This window comes from Nanorana parkeri, unplaced genomic scaffold, assembly GCF_000935625.1.
Source record: "Nanorana parkeri isolate BGI_ZX_2015 unplaced genomic scaffold, ASM93562v1 scaffold708, whole genome shotgun sequence".
NCBI lineage: Eukaryota > Metazoa > Chordata > Amphibia > Anura > Dicroglossidae > Nanorana > Nanorana parkeri.
The window spans coordinates 36,987-55,022 of record NW_017306976.1 but is presented as its reverse complement, the minus strand read 5'-3'; the positions used below and the strand labels follow the sequence as shown (position 1 = coordinate 55,022).

At 46.5% G+C, this 18,036-nt stretch overlaps 1 protein-coding gene across 1 annotated transcript in view; it reads right to left on the bottom strand.

Annotated features, from left to right (window-relative positions):
• The window catches only part of ZDHHC9 (zinc finger DHHC-type containing 9), a 27,653-nt gene continuing 9,617 nt past the window's right edge, over positions 1-18,036 (bottom strand). Inside the window, exons 3-9 of the mRNA XM_018563899.1 lie at positions 13,723-13,881; positions 11,232-11,369; positions 9,012-9,060; positions 8,572-8,674; positions 6,303-6,406; positions 2,330-2,417; positions 1-605 (exon numbers count right to left, since the gene is read on the bottom strand). Of these exons, the coding sequence (XP_018419401.1) occupies positions 471-605; positions 2,330-2,417; positions 6,303-6,406; positions 8,572-8,674; positions 9,012-9,060; positions 11,232-11,369; positions 13,723-13,881 (776 nt within the window). The 3' untranslated portion in view covers positions 1-470. The remainder of the gene's footprint in view (positions 606-2,329; positions 2,418-6,302; positions 6,407-8,571; positions 8,675-9,011; positions 9,061-11,231; positions 11,370-13,722; positions 13,882-18,036) is intronic.

Sequence of the window (18,036 nt, the reverse complement as noted above, 5' to 3'; positions counted from 1 at the left end):
TTATTAAGGTGCCAGTTATATGACACACTGTTACCCCGATAGACAGACCAGTTCTATCCTCCTGCAAGCGGTGTTTGGCGGACAGACTGAGGTTTTTTGCCGTCGACCGGGGAAGATGCATAATACAAGTGTAAATAGAAGTCCGAAGAACCAGCTCCCGAACAGAAAAAAACAAAAAAACACAAGACGCTGCACTACGGCCCAGTAGGACCGGCCTCTCGCTTTGTAGCACTCTCCAGGGTCGAGTCATTGATTGGCATTTTGGGCTAGCACCTGTAGTCTTATTTCGTTGCACACGCTTCTATACTGATAAAGGATAAATCTTCATCTCGCAAGACACCACCTCCATAATGAACACAAGCAAATACTAAAAGAAAAATTGTAGGGCCTCCCGTCGCTTTGCAACGTCGTTGCACCAACGCGTCAGGCGACTTTCGTTTTTCACAGAGAAATCCTTTTTTAACGAGCCTCTACTTTTCTGTATCCGGCCTTTCTTCGAGCTCTTTGGGGGCTTGAACAGTCATTTCCAGAGCGTTGGGCTCTGTTGGTCCCTCCTTAGCCGTTGCCTCTGGAGCTTCTGTAGGCATCAGCGGGGCTGCAGCCACCTGCCGGAGGTAAACACAGGAATCAGTTCCACAACTTGAGGTTCAGAGACCGGGTTATACCAGTTATGTTCCATTATACTACAAGTGAATTGGGTTCTCCGTACACTATGGGGAGCAGGTGTATGGACAGTCTCTTTACCATTTTGATAAAGGAAGAGTTCAACATAATGAATAGTTCCACCTTCCTAATCCTTCTTCCTGTGTTACCGTTACTGCACCCTACTGCCATGACAGTCTTTATGGTGGTGTAATATTTCCCTATATCAGAGTTTCTCAACTAGTTTGCCGCGGCACAAGCCAAACAAAAATAAACCAAACATTTTTTTGGCAAGGCACCCAACTGAATCTTAGTGACGGATGACTCATCCATTGGTATAGACGCTGTAGGAGGCCACTGCTTAGGACTGCGGCTGCCGATAGTGTCTTACTAACGATGATGTCAAGGCTCAGTTGGGTGGCTGGCTGGTGCCTCTCTAGAGTGGGAAGACCACTGGCCTCAGAGTCTGCAGGTAGCCAATTCGTCCTGCAGCACACCACTATGGCCCCGCTGACACCTGGTTCATAAGTCATCACTTATTATATCATAGGTCATCAACTATATGACCCCTGGGGGGGTGGGGTACTGCAAGTGTGCTCTAATTCTGGGGGAAGGGAGTGGGTGTTGGGTGTTTTGGGTGCTGCCAGTATATAGTCATTTCTGAAGGGTGCCATCACTGACTTTATTAACTCTTAATGGGCAACTCTTAATGGCACCACAAGCATGTTTTATGTTTTTGACACGGGAGGATACAGAAGGTAGAAGAGCTTACAATCTATTAGGATATAAGGGAGGATACAGAAGGTAGAAGAGCTTACAATCTATTAGGATATAAGGGAGGATACAGAAGGTAGAAGAGCTTACAATCTATTAGGATATAAGGGAGGATACAGAAGGTAGAAGAGCTTACAATCTATTAGGATATAAGGGAGGATACAGAAGGTAGAAGAGCTTACAATCTATTAGGATATAAGGGAGGATACAGAAGGTAGAAGAGCTTACAATCTATTAGGATATAAGGGAGGATACAGAAGGTAGAAGAGCTTACAATCTATTAGGATATAAGGGAGGATACAGAAGGTAGAAGAGCTTACAATCTATTAGGATATAAGGGAGGATACAGAAGGTAGAAGAGCTTACAATCTATTAGGATATAAGGGAGGATACAGAAGGTAGAAGAGCTTACAATCTATTAGGATATAAGGGAGGATACAGAAGGTAGAAGAGCTTACAATCTATTAGGATATAAGGGAGGATACAGAAGGTAGAAGAGCTTACAATCTATTAGGGTGTAAGGGAGGATACAGAAGGAAGAAGAGCTTACAATCTATCAGGATATAAGGGAGGATACAGAAGGTAGAAGAGCTTACAATCTATTGGGGTATAAGGGAGGGTACAGAAGGTAGAAGAGCTTACAATCTATCAGGATATAAAGGGGGATAGAGAAGGAGGAAGAGCTTACAATCTACAATCACCAGTTTGGGATCAGTTGATAACCATCGTCATGGACTTGAGCAATGAGGACATACCACAGAAGTAATAGAAGTATTTGCAGAATACACAGATCTGCGATAGGCAGGAAGCCTCAGTGGAAACTATGTGAAGTGTTTGTCCCATTGTACACAATGAAGATCATTACGATTTTTGGAAAGCGGTTTGGAAATTCTAAGAGTTTGGACAAACTTACGGAATCTTGCGGCGGGGTGCAGTTTTCCGGCTCAGACTGCCCTGGAAGACTGATGGGCTCCTGTAAAATCCCTCTCCTGTCGAGCACGCTGCAAAGAGACAACGGGGGTCATTTGTCATCTTAAATATCACTGGCCAAGAAAAGTTTAAACATATAACATCATATAAAAACACACCTTGGCCATAGAGCGCATTACATTAACACCGGCGTTACTGAGAGCACATTGTGAGTATTAGCACATTCTGAATGGCACCAGTCAGGAAGCCGGGTGGCACGTTATGATCCGCCTCCCAGCTAGGAAGCCGGCTTTACTTATTCCTAGGCAGTCTGGGTCCTGACCAATCCGGAATCCAGGAGGCGGGTCATTACGTGCCACCCGGCTTCCCGATTGGTTAGGAAGGCAAGCTTCCTAGCTACAATTTAAGTCAGCTTCCTAGCCATTTAGGAAGCTTGGAGGCCACCTCCCTAATTGGAAAGGAAACCGGCTCCATGCTCCCTCGGCACTGTCGGTCAAAGGAAGTTCCGGTATCGGAAGTATTAAAGCATTTGGGGGAGTATGAGTACTTGCCCAAATACTCGGTATTGGCAGCGATATTGATATATCCCTAGTGACAACGCATACCTCCGTTAAGCTGCAGGTTGTCACCCTGTCCTGCATACTCTGGAGTCAATGCACAGTATACAGACACATTGTACTGCTATCACCACAGCAAAACTAATCTTCACCCACTGCTGGAGAGAAACCACAAAAAGTCTATAGGATGTGCACAGAGAGAGCACATGAAAAAGTCAGGGGGACAGGGGGAGGTAACAAACATAATAAAATGCTGTTATGCTTACAGGGCCTATTGACTCAACATGCATAGTGGTAAGCGTGTTGGTGCGATTGGGTGCTATTCACCTTCCAACAGACACACATTAACGTGTAGCCTGTAACGTGCGCTGTATGCACCAACCTTGGGCAGCACATCAGTGTGTTGTGCTGCACTGCAATGCATGTCTGTCAGCCAGCTGCTTTGGGGTGCCATGTAAGTGAATGGCATCGCGTTGCACCAACACACAACCTGCACTGCCACACATTGCACGGTAACGTCACAGCATGGTGTGAATGGGGCCCCAAGTGTCCTTTTGTGAGGGTTTAGTTCTACTTCATGTGTTTAGCCGTCTTCATCACTTAGTGCTCACTTTCCAAATACAACGCTGAGGGACGTTCACACCATGTCGTTGCTGCAACGTTAAATGATTTGCAGCGCAGAACAACGTGCAGCAATGCACCAAACGTGTTGTGGCGTGCCGGCAAACTATAAAAGAAAAAAAATTGCACGCACCATTTGTTGGCAGTGCAGCACAATGCACCGACGCGTGTTACTGCAACAACATGGTGTAAAATGGGGCTTTGCATGGCGTAAAAGCTTTTGCAAGTATCCCTAAAAGATGGAGCCTGCAGAGACGGCTGGATTGCAGCAACGTCTGCCAAGGACTACGATGATGTTTACAGGAAGAACAGCTGGATACGGTCCAGGGTCTTAAATTCCACAGATTTAGCGCCAGTGATGAAGACAAGCCAATACAGGAGTGCAAACACACCAGGATTCTTCTTCATCTGAACTGGCAGAGCTGATGCAACAAATTGACATACTCTGGGCCTTTACGTGCAGAGATCCAATCCTGGGAGGGACAGGTGCTCCCTGTAATAGTGTGCAGCAGCCCGTACCTCCCTATGGGAGGATGCTGCTACACGCAGTTACATGCAGACCTGACCTGTGCACCCATGTGGGTTTAGGTGCCCTGCGCAATTACACGAAGCACCAGTACCTCCCAGGAGAAGGTCTCTAGTAGAGCCCTCCGCCCCATGCTGGCAGAGCCCTCCGCCCCATGCTGGCAGAGCCCTCCGCCCCATGCTGGCAGAGCCCTCAATCCAGATTTTAGGAGCAGCTCTCTGTCAGACGGGGTATCCTCACTGATCCCTGGCGTTACCTAAAGAATGTGAGAGGGATAAGCGTGCCAAATTATATAATGCAAGACCAGCAAATCTTTATTGCACACGACAGGTGTGCACAAGAAAAGGCAACGTGTTTCGGGGGTTCACTGATCCCCTTTCATCAGGGAGAACGCGGAATAATTAGGCAATATCAGGAATGTAGTATCAGCAGATCCTCCGGTCCAGCCAGTCAAACAGCCTAATCCGAGCAGATCTGCTAACACACTATTACACATATCCCGTATATATCTGGCTCAGTTTAGCACATAAGCCCTGATGACGGGAGGCTGTTGAGCCTTCGAAACACATTGGCTTTTCTTGTGCCCTTCTGTTGCTACAAAGGTTTACTGGACTCACATTTGATCTTTGGCACTCTAATCTTTTTCACATATAAGCGTCGTCACCAGCAACAGGTGTCCTCATTGGAGGATTTTATCCTCGCCTCTTGTTCGGACAACGTACATTTTTTGGATATGCCCTTACTTTTTGTCTTGATAAGAATGGTCACCATGACATAGAGGATGACTCCCCAGCATTGACACAGATGGCAATGCTGGGGATGTGCATACACTTTCAGGTGTCATATACAGCTTTATGAACTTGTTGGACATACCATGCCAAAACCATGGGTATTAATGTGGAGTTGTACCCCAACAGCATTTGTGAGGGCAAGTACTGATGTTGGATGAGAAGACATGATTCCCATTTCACCCCAAAGGTGTTCAGTATGGTTGAAGTCAGGGCTCTGTGAAGGCCACTCGAGTTCCTCCAAACCAAATTGATCAAACCATGTCTTAATGGAGCTGGCTTCGTCTACTGGGCCCCAGTAATGCAGGAAGAGGAAGTAACATTACTCAAGGTTGGAAGGATGGAAGTGCACAGTTGTTTTAATGTCATTGTGTGCTGAAGAATTAACGATTTATTTGATAATTCTGCAGAACACATTTGGCCGTATAGTAGGTGTCCATATCATTTTTGACTATAGACTGAGTGGCCAGATTATTATGACCACCTGACGTTTGTAGGCAAATTAGCTATAATTTGGCGCTGAAGTTGCTAGAGGGCCAGACCATTATAAATAGGGAAGCAGGTTGGTTACCATGACAGTAGAAGTGATTTGTTTTATGAAGATACGGGGAAACAACGCGATTTAACAGCCTTTGAAAGTGGGATGATTGTTGGCGCTCAGAGCCATGGAGCGAGTATCAGCAAAACAGCAGAATTCGTTAAATGTTCAAGAGCAGCTGTTGTTAAAGTGTTTAAAGACCGGACTGTCAGCCGAAAATCTGGGTCTGAACGTGCGAATTGTGGCCGTCAGCGACTAGTCAATGTTAGGGCAGAACGGGGGAGGGGCAAGACTGGTACAAGACAACAGAAGGGCAACAGTGCAGTGTCAGATTCCTCGCATCACCTTTCATCATCTCGTGGAGTCACGGGGCGGCCCAACGAAGTACTGATGGGGTGGTTATAATAATCTGGCCACTCAGTGTATAGGTAGTTGTGATGGTCAGATGCCTACATACTGCTGGCCATAGAGGTAGGTGTGATGGTCCGGTGTCCACATACTTAGCCCTACAGTATACCTTTTGATCAATCTGTATCATGTTTTATAACATGATTCCAAATTTCCCCAATCCTGCCGCATTCAGAATGAAGGACTCAGCCTTTTCTAATGTGGAGTTTTGGCATGCACACAGCTACTAAGACAACCGCATTGACCGAGCTGCAGATTCGCCACTTGGATGAAGTAAAACATTGCAGCTGAGCCGGGTGAATCTAAAATTACCCCCAGTGTCCAGACACAGACAAGCGTTTGGACTTCCAGACTACGTTCTTTCTGCTATGGTGCAAACTTCACGGCAAAGTAGTAATATTTTTTTCACTGCCGATTATTAAGGAAAGACCAAAAATATATACAAAAATAATTAACGTCATTATAATTTGCTTTGCAATGCTGTATTCTGGCTTCATGTGAGAGTTCTGGTGCTATACCTGGGCTGAACAGGACCGCATAACACTTCGCAGCAGTTCTTCATGATGTTCACATGACTGTACGGGTTCTGTACGCGGTTTTTACCCGTCCAAGACCCTTTAATCTGTGGATGGCAAAGACAGAAATTGTTATCACAGAATGCTGACATGTAACGCGATTACCCTACAAAGCCAACAAATAACAGGCTGATATACACAAGTGATGAGCTAGATCAGTCTATATTAACTTTCTAGCTCTAGAAGAACCCTTGAAATAATTTTTAGGTCATCAAGGATTTCTGTTGAAATTAATCAAAAGGTCAGTGGGAAGAATGCAATTTCCACTGGTAGTCAGTGGAAGAAAAGTCCCCAATACAGTGGTAGTCACTGGGAAGAACACCCCCCAATACAGTGGTAGTCACTGGGAAGAACACCCCCCATTACATTGGTAGTCAGTAGGAAGAACGCCTCCCATTACATGGGTAGTAAGTAGGAAGAACTCCTCACATTACATGGGTAGTCAGTAGGAAGAACGCCCCCCATTACATGGGGAGTCAGTAGGAAGAACGCCCCCCATTCCATGGGTAGTCAGTAGGAAGACCGCCCCCCATTACATGGGGAGTCAGTAGGAAGAACGCCCCCCATTCCATGGGTAGTCAGTAGGAAGACCGCCCCCCATTACATGGGGAGTCAGTAGGAAGAACGCCCCCCATTCCATGGGTAGTCAGTAGGAAGACCGCCCCCCATTACATGGGGAGTCAGTAGGAAGAACGCCCCCCATTCCATGGGTAGTCAGTAGGAAGACCGCCCCCCATTACATGGGGAGTCAGTAGGAAGAACGCCCCCCATTCCATGGGTAGTCAGTAGGAAGACCGCCCCCCATTACATGGGGAGTCAGTAGGAAGAACGCCCCCCATTCCATGGGTAGTCAGTAGGAAGACCGCCCCCCATTACATGGGGAGTCAGTAGGAAGAACGCCCCCCATTCCATGGGTAGTCAGTAGGAAGACCGCCCCCCATTACATGGGGAGTCAGTAGGAAGAACGCCCCCCATTCCATGGGTAGTCAGTAGGAAGACCGCCCCCCATTACATGGGGAGTCAGTAGGAAGAACGCCCCCCATTCCATGGGTAGTCAGTAGGAAGACCGCCCCCCATTACATGGGGAGTCAGTAGGAAGAACGCCCCCCATTCCATGGGTAGTCAGTAGGAAGACCGCCCCCCATTACATGGGGAGTCAGTAGGAAGAACGCCCCCCATTCCATGGGTAGTCAGTAGGAAGACCGCCCCCCATTACATGGGGAGTCAGTAGGAAGAACGCCCCCCATTCCATGGGTAGTCAGTAGGAAGACCGCCCCCCATTACATGGGGAGTCAGTAGGAAGAACGCCCCCCATTCCATGGGTAGTCAGTAGGAAGACCGCCCCCCATTACATGGGGAGTCAGTAGGAAGAACGCCCCCCATTCCATGGGTAGTCAGTAGGAAGACCGCCCCCCATTACATGGGGAGTCAGTAGGAAGAACGCCCCCCATTCCATGGGTAGTCAGTAGGAAGACCGCCCCCCATTACATGGGGAGTCAGTAGGAAGAACGCCCCCCATTCCATGGGTAGTCAGTAGGAAGACCGCCCCCCATTACATGGGGAGTCAGTAGGAAGAACGCCCCCCATTCCATGGGTAGTCAGTAGGAAGACCGCCCCCCATTACATGGGGAGTCAGTAGGAAGAACGCCCCCCATTCCATGGGTAGTCAGTAGGAAGACCGCCCCCCATTACATGGGGAGTCAGTAGGAAGAACGCCCCCCATTCCATGGGTAGTCAGTAGGAAGACCGCCCCCCATTACATGGGGAGTCAGTAGGAAGAACGCCCCCCATTCCATGGGTAGTCAGTAGGAAGACCGCCCCCCATTACATGGGGAGTCAGTAGGAAGAACGCCCCCCATTACATGGGTAGTCAGTAGGAAGAACGCCCCCCATTACATGGGTAGTCAGTAGGAAGAACGCCCCCCATTACATGGGTAGTCAGTAGGAAGAACGCCCCTCATTACATGGGTAGTCAGTAGGAAGAACGCCCCCCATTACATAAGACAACTGCTCTATATGAATTTCAATGTTGTATGTTGCAGTTTGCCTGGAATTGAGCTTCGGCCTCTTCACAACGACTCCCTGTGGACCTTAGGGGTTCTTAATGCCGAGAGTTGGAGGCGGGCTTCCCAATGATGCGATTGCCGTGATTGGCTGAACAGGTTAAGCTAACCAGAACCAAAAACAAAAAAACTTTATGTACTGTACTCACATCCTCATTGGTGGTCTGGTTCAGTGATACCAGGAATGTATGGAATCCAGTTAATCCCACCACAGACCACAGTGTGAAGAAACAGATGACCACCTCCAGGACAGTGCGGAGGAGTTAAGGAACTGTAACAACTCTGGGAGAAAAAAAAAAACCAAACAAACACTAGTTGGCGCCAACTAGTGGCGGAAGAGTTCTAAAATCACCCCCTTTCGCGAACTACAGCCATGGGGCACACGCCAAATTGCCTATTTCTTGCATTGGGACTGCGTTGGGCAACGAGCTTTCAGTTACAGAGACAATGGTGTCCAGGGCAAATAGAGGAGTGACTATAACCCATCACCAGCCCACCCAAAACAAAGAAAAAAAATGGCTCTAGAGATTCACTTTAAAGTTAAAATTGGGCCAGGCGCACCCAGCACCATTTGTCAGTAGAAGGATATGTTCCCGGGCTTTCTTTCAGCGTGTTCAGGAAGCCGACTTCTAAGGAATCTGGAAAAAAAAAAAAAAATTACTTTTAAAAAGGATTATAAAACTGAACAAAAAAGCAACTATTTCACTAAAATGAACTGAGCACGAAGTCCACCCCTAACTGATAATGCTCCTCTAGGAACACAGAGACATGCTCCAATCAAATTAGAAAAAAAAAGCCTCCAAACGTCTACAAGGAACACTTCAGTGGTCTGTCCTGTGACTCCAAGTGCACCGTTTCATCTAATGAATCTAGTGCACCCCCATGGCTCCAAGCCTTCCCGTGCACCGCATGTCATTTGGTGACTGCAGTGCACCCCCCTGTCATCTAGTACGTTGCCGAGAGCCCCGTGACTCTTAAGTGCACCTTTTGACATCTAGTGACTTCAGTGAGCTCCCGAGTCTCCAAGTGCACCCGTGTCATCTAAATGTACCCCGTGTTATCTACTGTGCACCCAGTGACTCCATGTGGGCCCCATGTCATCTCGTGTGTTCCCCAGAGCCCTGCAACTCCAAGAGCACCTTATGTCATCTAGTGTGCTTCTGTGAGCCCTATGATTCAAAGTGCGTCCTATGTCATCTAGTGACTCCAATGAGCCCCCGGAGTCTAGTGTCATTTAGTGACTCCGATATGCCCATAGACTCCAAGTGTGCCACAAGTCATCTAGTGCTTTCAGATTGCTCCCTGTCATCTAGTGTGCTCCTGCGAGCCCTATGATTCAAAGTGCGCCCTATGTCATCTAGTGACTCCAGTGAGCTCCCGAGACTCCAGTGAGCTCACGAGTCTCCAAGTGCACCCGTGTCATCTAAATGTGCCCCGTGTTATCTAGAGTGCAACTGTGCACCCCGTGACTCCATGTGGGCCCCATGTCATCTAGTGACTACAGTGCACCCCATGATTCCAAATGTGCCCCTGTGTCTCCATGTGTGCCCATGTCATCTAGTAAATCCAGTGCACTTATGTCTCCAAGTGTACCACTATCTAGTGACTACAGTGCGCCCTCTGTCATCTAGTGTGTTTCTGTGAGCCCTATGTCAGCTAGGGACTCCAATGAGCTCCCGGAGTCTCCAAGTCTGTCCCATATCATCTAGTGTCATTTAGTGACTCCCAAGTGTCCCACAAGTCATCTAGTGTGCTCCTGTGAGCCCTATGATTCCAAGTGCATCCTATGTCATCTAGGGACTCCAGCGTGCCCCGCTTCATCTATTGTGCTTCTGTGCGCTACATGACTCCAAGTGCGCCCCATTTCATCTAGTGAATCCAGTGCGCCCTTATGACTCCAAGTCAGCCCATGTTACCTAGTATGCTCCTATGCACCCGTGTGTCTCCACACAGCTTCTGATACTCTCCTGGATGATATGGACGGTCTCGCTCTCTCTCAGTGGATACAGATCTTGGTCTGTCACACGATCAGAACTTTAAGAGCGATTTTTGGTCTGTGGTCTAAAGTGCAAACATTAAACACACTGCAACACAGACCACTGCGCTAGGAACAGGCTCTTCGTTTTCAATGGACTCATCTAGGGTTGCACCAATACCGTTTTTTTTTGGTATCGAGTATTGGTAACGATATTTTGCTTTCGGTACTCGCCGATACCGGATACTGATACCGGTGCTTCCGCTGACATGGAGCCGGCTTCCTGAGCAATCAGGAAGCCGGGCAGCAGGTACTAACACGCCGCCCGGCTTCCTGATTTCCGGGGAAGCCGGCTCCATGTTTTGCCGCCTCCATTCCCAGCCAATTAGCAAGGCAGCGGCTTCCTGATTGGCTGGGAAGCCAGCTCCATGCTGATTGGCTGGGAGGACAGCTTTCCGGCCAATCAGCATTGAGCTGCCTGTTCGGCTGGCTCGTTGCTGATTGGATGGGAAGCCAGGAGGAGGGTCATTACTCGCTGCCCGGCTTCCTGATTGCCCGGGAAGCTGGCTCTATGTTTCCCTACGGCACTGCCTGCCAGAGGAAATCTTCCTTTGACCGGAAGTTCTAGTATCGGGGAAGGTACCGAAGCATTTAGGCGAGTAGGAATACTCGCCCATATACTCCATCTGCATTAGTACTAGTACCGTTGCATCCCTAGACTCAATATATGAACAGAGCTAACATCCTGCATACTATAATATTTCTGATCCCCAGGTGGAGGTCGCATTCTGCTGCAACAAAATAATTAAAAAGTAAAAACAAAGAGGGACGCACTCAGGACGACATAGACGATGTTGAAGGCGAATATGTAGATTGTCAGAAGGGACAAGGACAGGATGAAGAGGTAGAAGTATCGATAATTCCTCTTTCCCACGCAGTTCCCCACCCATGGACAGTGATGGTCAAAACGCTCTGCGGAAACATGGAAAACACAAAAAGATACAATGTAAATATTTACAAAAAGCGCCAAAAGCATAAAAACCAGTACTTTTTTCTGCCACTAGATGTCCTCAAGTCTCATGGCCAGAATCCTTTAGCCCACTTCCTCTGAGCTCAGATCATCTTGGACCCACCCCCAGCCTGTGACTGGACAGCGAAATGAGAAACAGCACAGTGATAGGCTCACGTCACTGTAACTCAATTTTCTCCTTTTATCAGCATGGCTCTTGCCAGCACATGAACCCATCGGTTCCTTGTGCTGCTTCTTGCTCTCAGAGACCAGTCCTGCTGTACAGGCACTGCAAGAGGCTGATACTAGGCCAGATTCAGGTACTTACAATGCTGAGATTTATCAAATACATTGACTGATGTATTCAGTATTAGAGAACTGCATTAATGTGGGTCTAATAAGTCTGTATGGAGTATCTGTATCTGAAGTATCTGTAGAGACAATCCAATTACAATGTAATAATGCAAAAAAACACTTGGTTTAGCTATAACATCAATAAAAAGCATTTATACCTTTCGCTGAGCTTTTTATTCTGTGGTTCCTGCTCAGAATTGTCATCAAAACAGAGTGGGGCTGGGTGGGAGGGGGCAATGCGGCAACGCTGACTGCGGGAGTACAGGAATGCGTGTGTCGGCATGGCATCCGGTATCACCAAGAGGCAAGCTCAGAGGAGCAAACCATGCCAGGAAACGCATTGGCAACTCCGGTGACTCTCACTTTGGCAAATAAAAACCAACTGGACCCAATGAAAATGTATTTGGCGCTCTCACTTGCTGGCCATTTTTTTTTACATTATACACTAAGGAAGAAGTGTTCTTACTCCTATGCTGGAACATTGCCCTCCGCTGGAGAGAGTCCAGCGAAGGGCAACAAAACTAATTAGGGGAATGGAGGACCAGAGCTATGAAACGAGGCTTCTGACCTTAAACATGTTTACGCTGGAATTAAGGAGATTAAGGGGGGATATGATTTTCATGTACAAGATGTTCAATGGTGACAGCAACATTGGCAACAAACTGTTTGAGATTAACTCCATTACAAAGACTAGAGGCCACCACCTAAAGTTGGTGGAGAAAAAATTCCAGCACAATGGGCGAAGAGGGTTCTTTATAGTAAGAGCGGTTAAGGTCTGGAACTCGCTGCCATCGGCAGTGATTTCAGCCAAGAGTGTAGATTTGTTCAAGAAACGTTTGGACAATTTCTTGAGGGACCGTAATATCCAGGGATACCAGTATCCCTAAGAATGAGATGATGCTCGGACCTATATGGGTTGGACTTGATGGACGTATGTCTTTATTCAACCCCAAATACTATGTAACATTACCATTTACAATAAGGAACTTTATAGGAGGTAATTGGTAAAGTGCAGAATGGTTAGGAGGTCACGATAGGGGAAAACCATATTTATACACACTATTATGTACACAAAATGTAAATCTACTCACCAAAGTATCAAAAATATTGCATTATTATTGACATTTAGGTACATTTTAGTATACGGCCAAAGGTTTGTGGACACCAGACCATCACACCTATATGAGCTTGTTAGACATCCCAATCCAAAACCATGGCCATTAATACTGTGCGTCTATACCAGGCTCCACTCTTCTGGGAAGGCTTTCCACAAACATTTGGATGGTGTCTATGGGAATATGTGCCCATTTATGGAGGTACTGGTGTTGGATGAGAAGATCTGCATCATAACTGGAGCTCCAATTCATCCCAAAGGTGTTCAGGAGGATTGAGGTGAGGGCTCTGTGCAGGACACTCAAGTTCCTTCACACTAATCTGGTCAAGCCATGTCTTTATGGAGCTGGCTTTGTACACAGGGACAGTCATGGTGGAACACAAAAGTACCTTCACCGGACTGTTACTAAAAAGCTGAAAGAGCATGTTTGTGTATGTTGTAACCTTAACAGTAGCCATTACGGGTAATGGCTCAAGCACTTGAGCTTAATTATTGAAAGGGTCATCCACATACTTTTGGTCCTATATTCACAATATTCCCATTTGAGTACACTGTATACCCAACATTCCCATCTGGGTACATTGTATAGTCATTATTCCCATTTGAGTACACTGTATACCCATCAGTCCCAGTTAGATACATTGTTTAGGTAACATTCCCATCTGGGTACACTGTATACCCAACATTCCCATTTAGGTAAATTGTATACCGAACATTTCCATATGGATAGATTGCATACCCAACATTCCCCTTAGGTACATTTTATACCCGACATTGCTATCTGCATACACTGTATACCCAACACTCTCATTTGGGTACACTGTACACAGACGCCTCTAGTTACTCACCCACACAGTTATCGCAGATACTGCAGTGCGATGCTCGAGGAGGCCGGAAGATTTTGCACGTGTAGCAATATTTCAGCTTAACGATCTGATTGTTGATCTGGACATTTTTAATACGAGGTGGCGGGCGCTGACCTTGCGGCACGTTTCCATTGGCTGCCTCTGTAGGAAGACATCAAATGCAAAAAAAAATCATCTTTACGGCCAGAGGTGGCTTTGCCATTTGGCATAGTAGGCCTGCCTCTTTGGAAGGCAGAGGGCAAATGGTGGCCTGTCCCTTGTATAGTTGATATTAACAGTTTTTTCATCAGCAGCAGAATTACAGCCATTTTATACAAGCTAATTTATAGGTTGTCAGGGTATTCTAAGCCAGGAAAGGACCAACAATATGTTCTGTGGGAGAAGAGGTACTCCTAGCAGAGGGGTGTTGCTCCGGGTGCTGAACTTGGTGTGCCTGGTGCTACAAATTCATGCCTGGTTAGTGCTCAGATGTGCAAAGGGGTCAAATTTTAAATGAGCAATTTAACCATTTCATAAACAGGCCAAATAAAAAGTAGCATAAAACATAGAAGATAATGTATATTCTGCTGTCCTGAAGGCATTTCTGTAGCTCCCCAAATCCTACAGGTGGCGCTGTTCACTACGCAAATTTCCCTTCCAGACTTAGAGCATTGTTAGGAGTTTAGACGCCCCATTGTTCCCCTTGTACAAGATACCTTTAGGTCCTATTTGCATGCATACCTTTTGGTGCCTTGAATCCTAAATTGCACTGCGTTAAAATAGACCCTCCATGGCAAATGGAACGTCCTTTTTTCGGCCAGTCCACTACCCCCGCCTTCAAAAAGCTATTTGTAAATTAACTGCTCGCATAGAGAAGCCCAACTCCCCCCCCTCTTCCCAAAAAAAGAGAGCCCCAGCCTCCAATGATTTCGGAAGGCATGGGTGACATCACCGTCCTCTTGGCACTGCTGGAAGCTTGATATCCTGCGAGCATGCACTTCCGGCTCACATCACATGCAACAGGAAGTGAGAGGAAAATACTCCAAAGTGAGGGAAAGCCCCTCTCAGACGGCGGTCAGTTGAACAGGTGTCCCCTTTCAAAGGACAACTCCTTTATTCCTGTTCCAGTGACAACTCAAAATTGTAGATTTTCCCATCACTTCCAGTCCATGTGATAATGGCCGCCAGGAGAAGCAACACGTCACCAGCACACCAGAGAGACAAACGTCTTTTATTAGCGCATATTGTCACAGTGATAGCAACGTTATCGGGGCCGAGCAGGGTCCCCTTCATCATGGAAGGGTACCCTGCATGGCCCCAAATGGTTTGTTTGGCCCATCTCTCTGGTGTCCTGGTGACATCTTGCTTCTCAATTAATCTCAGAGGCACCATCCGCACTCATTTCAGCACCCATCCTCAAGGGGTTTCCGGTAAGGGGTTTCCGGTAAGGAGTGCGGTAGGATACTCTTTGGGAAGGGACAAATAAAAGCCGCAGACAGACCGAAAGAACACCATAAAAACTGACCGGGGTTCTAATCCTTCCACAATGTATCCAAAATGAAAAAAACCAAAACAGAATTAGCTTTAGATGCACATTATACTTCTACATGTGCTGCGAACATTGTACCTGCTGGGCTCAAAGACTTTCAGGGTTATTTACAAAGCTGCCAAAGTCAGCCGAATGAATAACCGAAGTGAGCCGAAGCGCTGGCAGTTCTCGCTGCCGTTCGTCCCTTTTTCTCATAGGAGCCGAACGGAAGTGAGCGAATAGATGAATGCCACTGAGTGGCATCCGGCTCTGTTATTCTGCTCGGCACTTCGGCCCGGTCGAGCCGAAGCATATGCCTTTGGCTCGGCCGAGCTGCTGAATCTTCGGCTCATTCGCGACTAACCCCCTTTGTAAGCGATATACAACATTTTTGCCCCCTTTCAATAACTGGACCGAGTATATAATGTAATAGGGAAATACAGAAAAACACTCGAGTAGAAAAAAGCAGCACATTCACTGTGAGCCACAATGCCGTTTACAGAAAAGTGCTGAGGTCACTCTAATGAGGCTTGAAGGAAAATATTACAATGCCTAGCGTGCAAAATGATATTTCTGGCCTGCGCTCCCTGCGGATGTCTTCCCGTGTAAGGCTAGCGGTATGACTCACACAGACATGGCATGATAATGGCAGAGCCCTCCGCTTTCCTGATCAGAGTGACAGATGTTTAAGGAGCTCATCTGACACCATTCTACTTCCAATCAAACGTGAATCACTCCATGCGCAAGGGAGAGAGAGCGCGCAAGGGAGAGAGAGCGCGCAAGGGAGAGAGAGCGAAAGAGATGAAAAAAAGATGAATATGCGAGCAAAAGACAGAGCAGGCGGATGAGCGAGCAAAAGACAGGCAGTGTAGGCAGATGAGCGAGCAAAAGACAGAGAGTTGGCAGATAAGCTAGCAAGAGACCAAGAGCTGGTGGGCAAGCAAACAAAAGATAGGGAGCTGGCTGGCAAACTAGAGCTGCAACCAACTAATTGATAATGTATTATGAGAATAGTTCTCAACTATTCTCATCATCGATTAGTTGGTTGGATCCCCAAGCTCTCTCCTCCACGCTGGGAGGAGGGAACAGCAAGCAGTGGGCGGGTGCAATAGCAAGACTGCTATTGGCTATTGCCATTTTAAATGGCCAATAGCAGGCTGGCTATTGCACCAGCCCACTATGTTATGTATTTACATTCAGCTGCCATCTGTGGAATCTTGCCACCGGCAGCTGTCATTCCCGGGCTGAAGCTATTCAAGTGCTATGTGCTTACAATTAGGGATCCACCGATACCAGTGCCGATACTTGGCATTTTCATGAGCACTACAAGGGTTGTAGCGGTTGCAGCTGGGACCGGGCTCTGGCGCTCCACCACTGTCCTGTAATTATTAGTCTGTATTGTTTTAGAAAAACTGTCACATGGCAATAAAAATGTGTCGGTACTTGTATCTGTGAGGACTTGGACATGTATCAGTTCTCGTACTCGCAAAACTGGTATCGGTGCATCACTTATATATAGATATATAGATGTACAAATCCCGGGAGCTCCGTGTGCTCCTTACACATGACAGACGCCTCCTAACTTTTGAATTTCCCTCTAGTCCAGTCTTGGAGCTCAAAAAGTATCTGTGCTTGTACCGAGTACTGTACTTGGTATTGGTGCATCCCTAGTTACAATACAATTATTAAAAACAAATGATAAAAAGGTGGGGGGAGTCATTTTCGGTTTCGGCCTGACAAATTCTGCTGCGGGAAGTGCGTTGCAGGGCCGTTCATTTCAATGGCACCCCAAAACGTGTCTCCCACCCACAGTGCGATCACCCGCACTGGAACGCCTGGTACCGCTGCAGTGCGATTACAAAAAATTGTGCATAGTTTAATTCCGAAGTCCACTGTATGTTTGTAACACGGCATATTTATTTGTTTTTTTTAAACCCATTAAAAATCGAAAAAAAAAAATCAAAAAAAAAAAATCAGCCAACTAATAGATTATGAAAATAATTAGTTGCAGCCTTATGGCAAATTAACAAGAGATAGAGAACTGGTAGATGAGTGAGCAAAAAACAGGTGGAAGCTGGTGAGCGAGTCAAACAACAAAAAATAAAATAAAAAAATAAAAAAGGTAGACAGAAAGCTGGCAGGCGAGCAAAGAAAAAAAGGTAGACACAGAACTAGCGGCGGAGCGAGCAAGACAGAGAGCTGGCGAGCAAAAGGTAGACAGAGCTGGCAGGCAAGCAAAACGGACAGAAGAGGTGGGAAAGCAAAACATACAAGCAGTAGGCAAAACACATGAAAGAAGGCACAGAAGATAAAGAGAGCAAGTAATGGAGAGAGGAAGAGAGACTTTAGCTCATCACTGATAACAAGCGATTACTCATCCAGGATAGTAATGATCGCCTTATACTGCACTTAACAAGGATTCATTGTTTCCGACCAACATGTTAATTTCCGAGGGAGAGATCATGTAAATTATAGGCTTCAGCTCGTTTCCTTTTATCTATTACAGTATACAGAGATACATTCTTTTCTGGCAGAACATAATACTCCACGCCTCTCTTCCTAAATATAGACTGTCATTAAAAAAAAATAAAAAAAAACACATTCCAGAGCTGTGTGAACTTTAAGGGACGGTCTTTGGGTGGATAAATTGGGGCCGCTGACTGCAAAAGCACGCGGCTAAGAAAAAGTTTGTGTTAAGTTCCATCTATTCAATAAAGTTTAGCAAATTATATTGATTTACCAATATAAAAAAAAAAAAAAAAATTATTTATATATAATCTCTTGTCTTG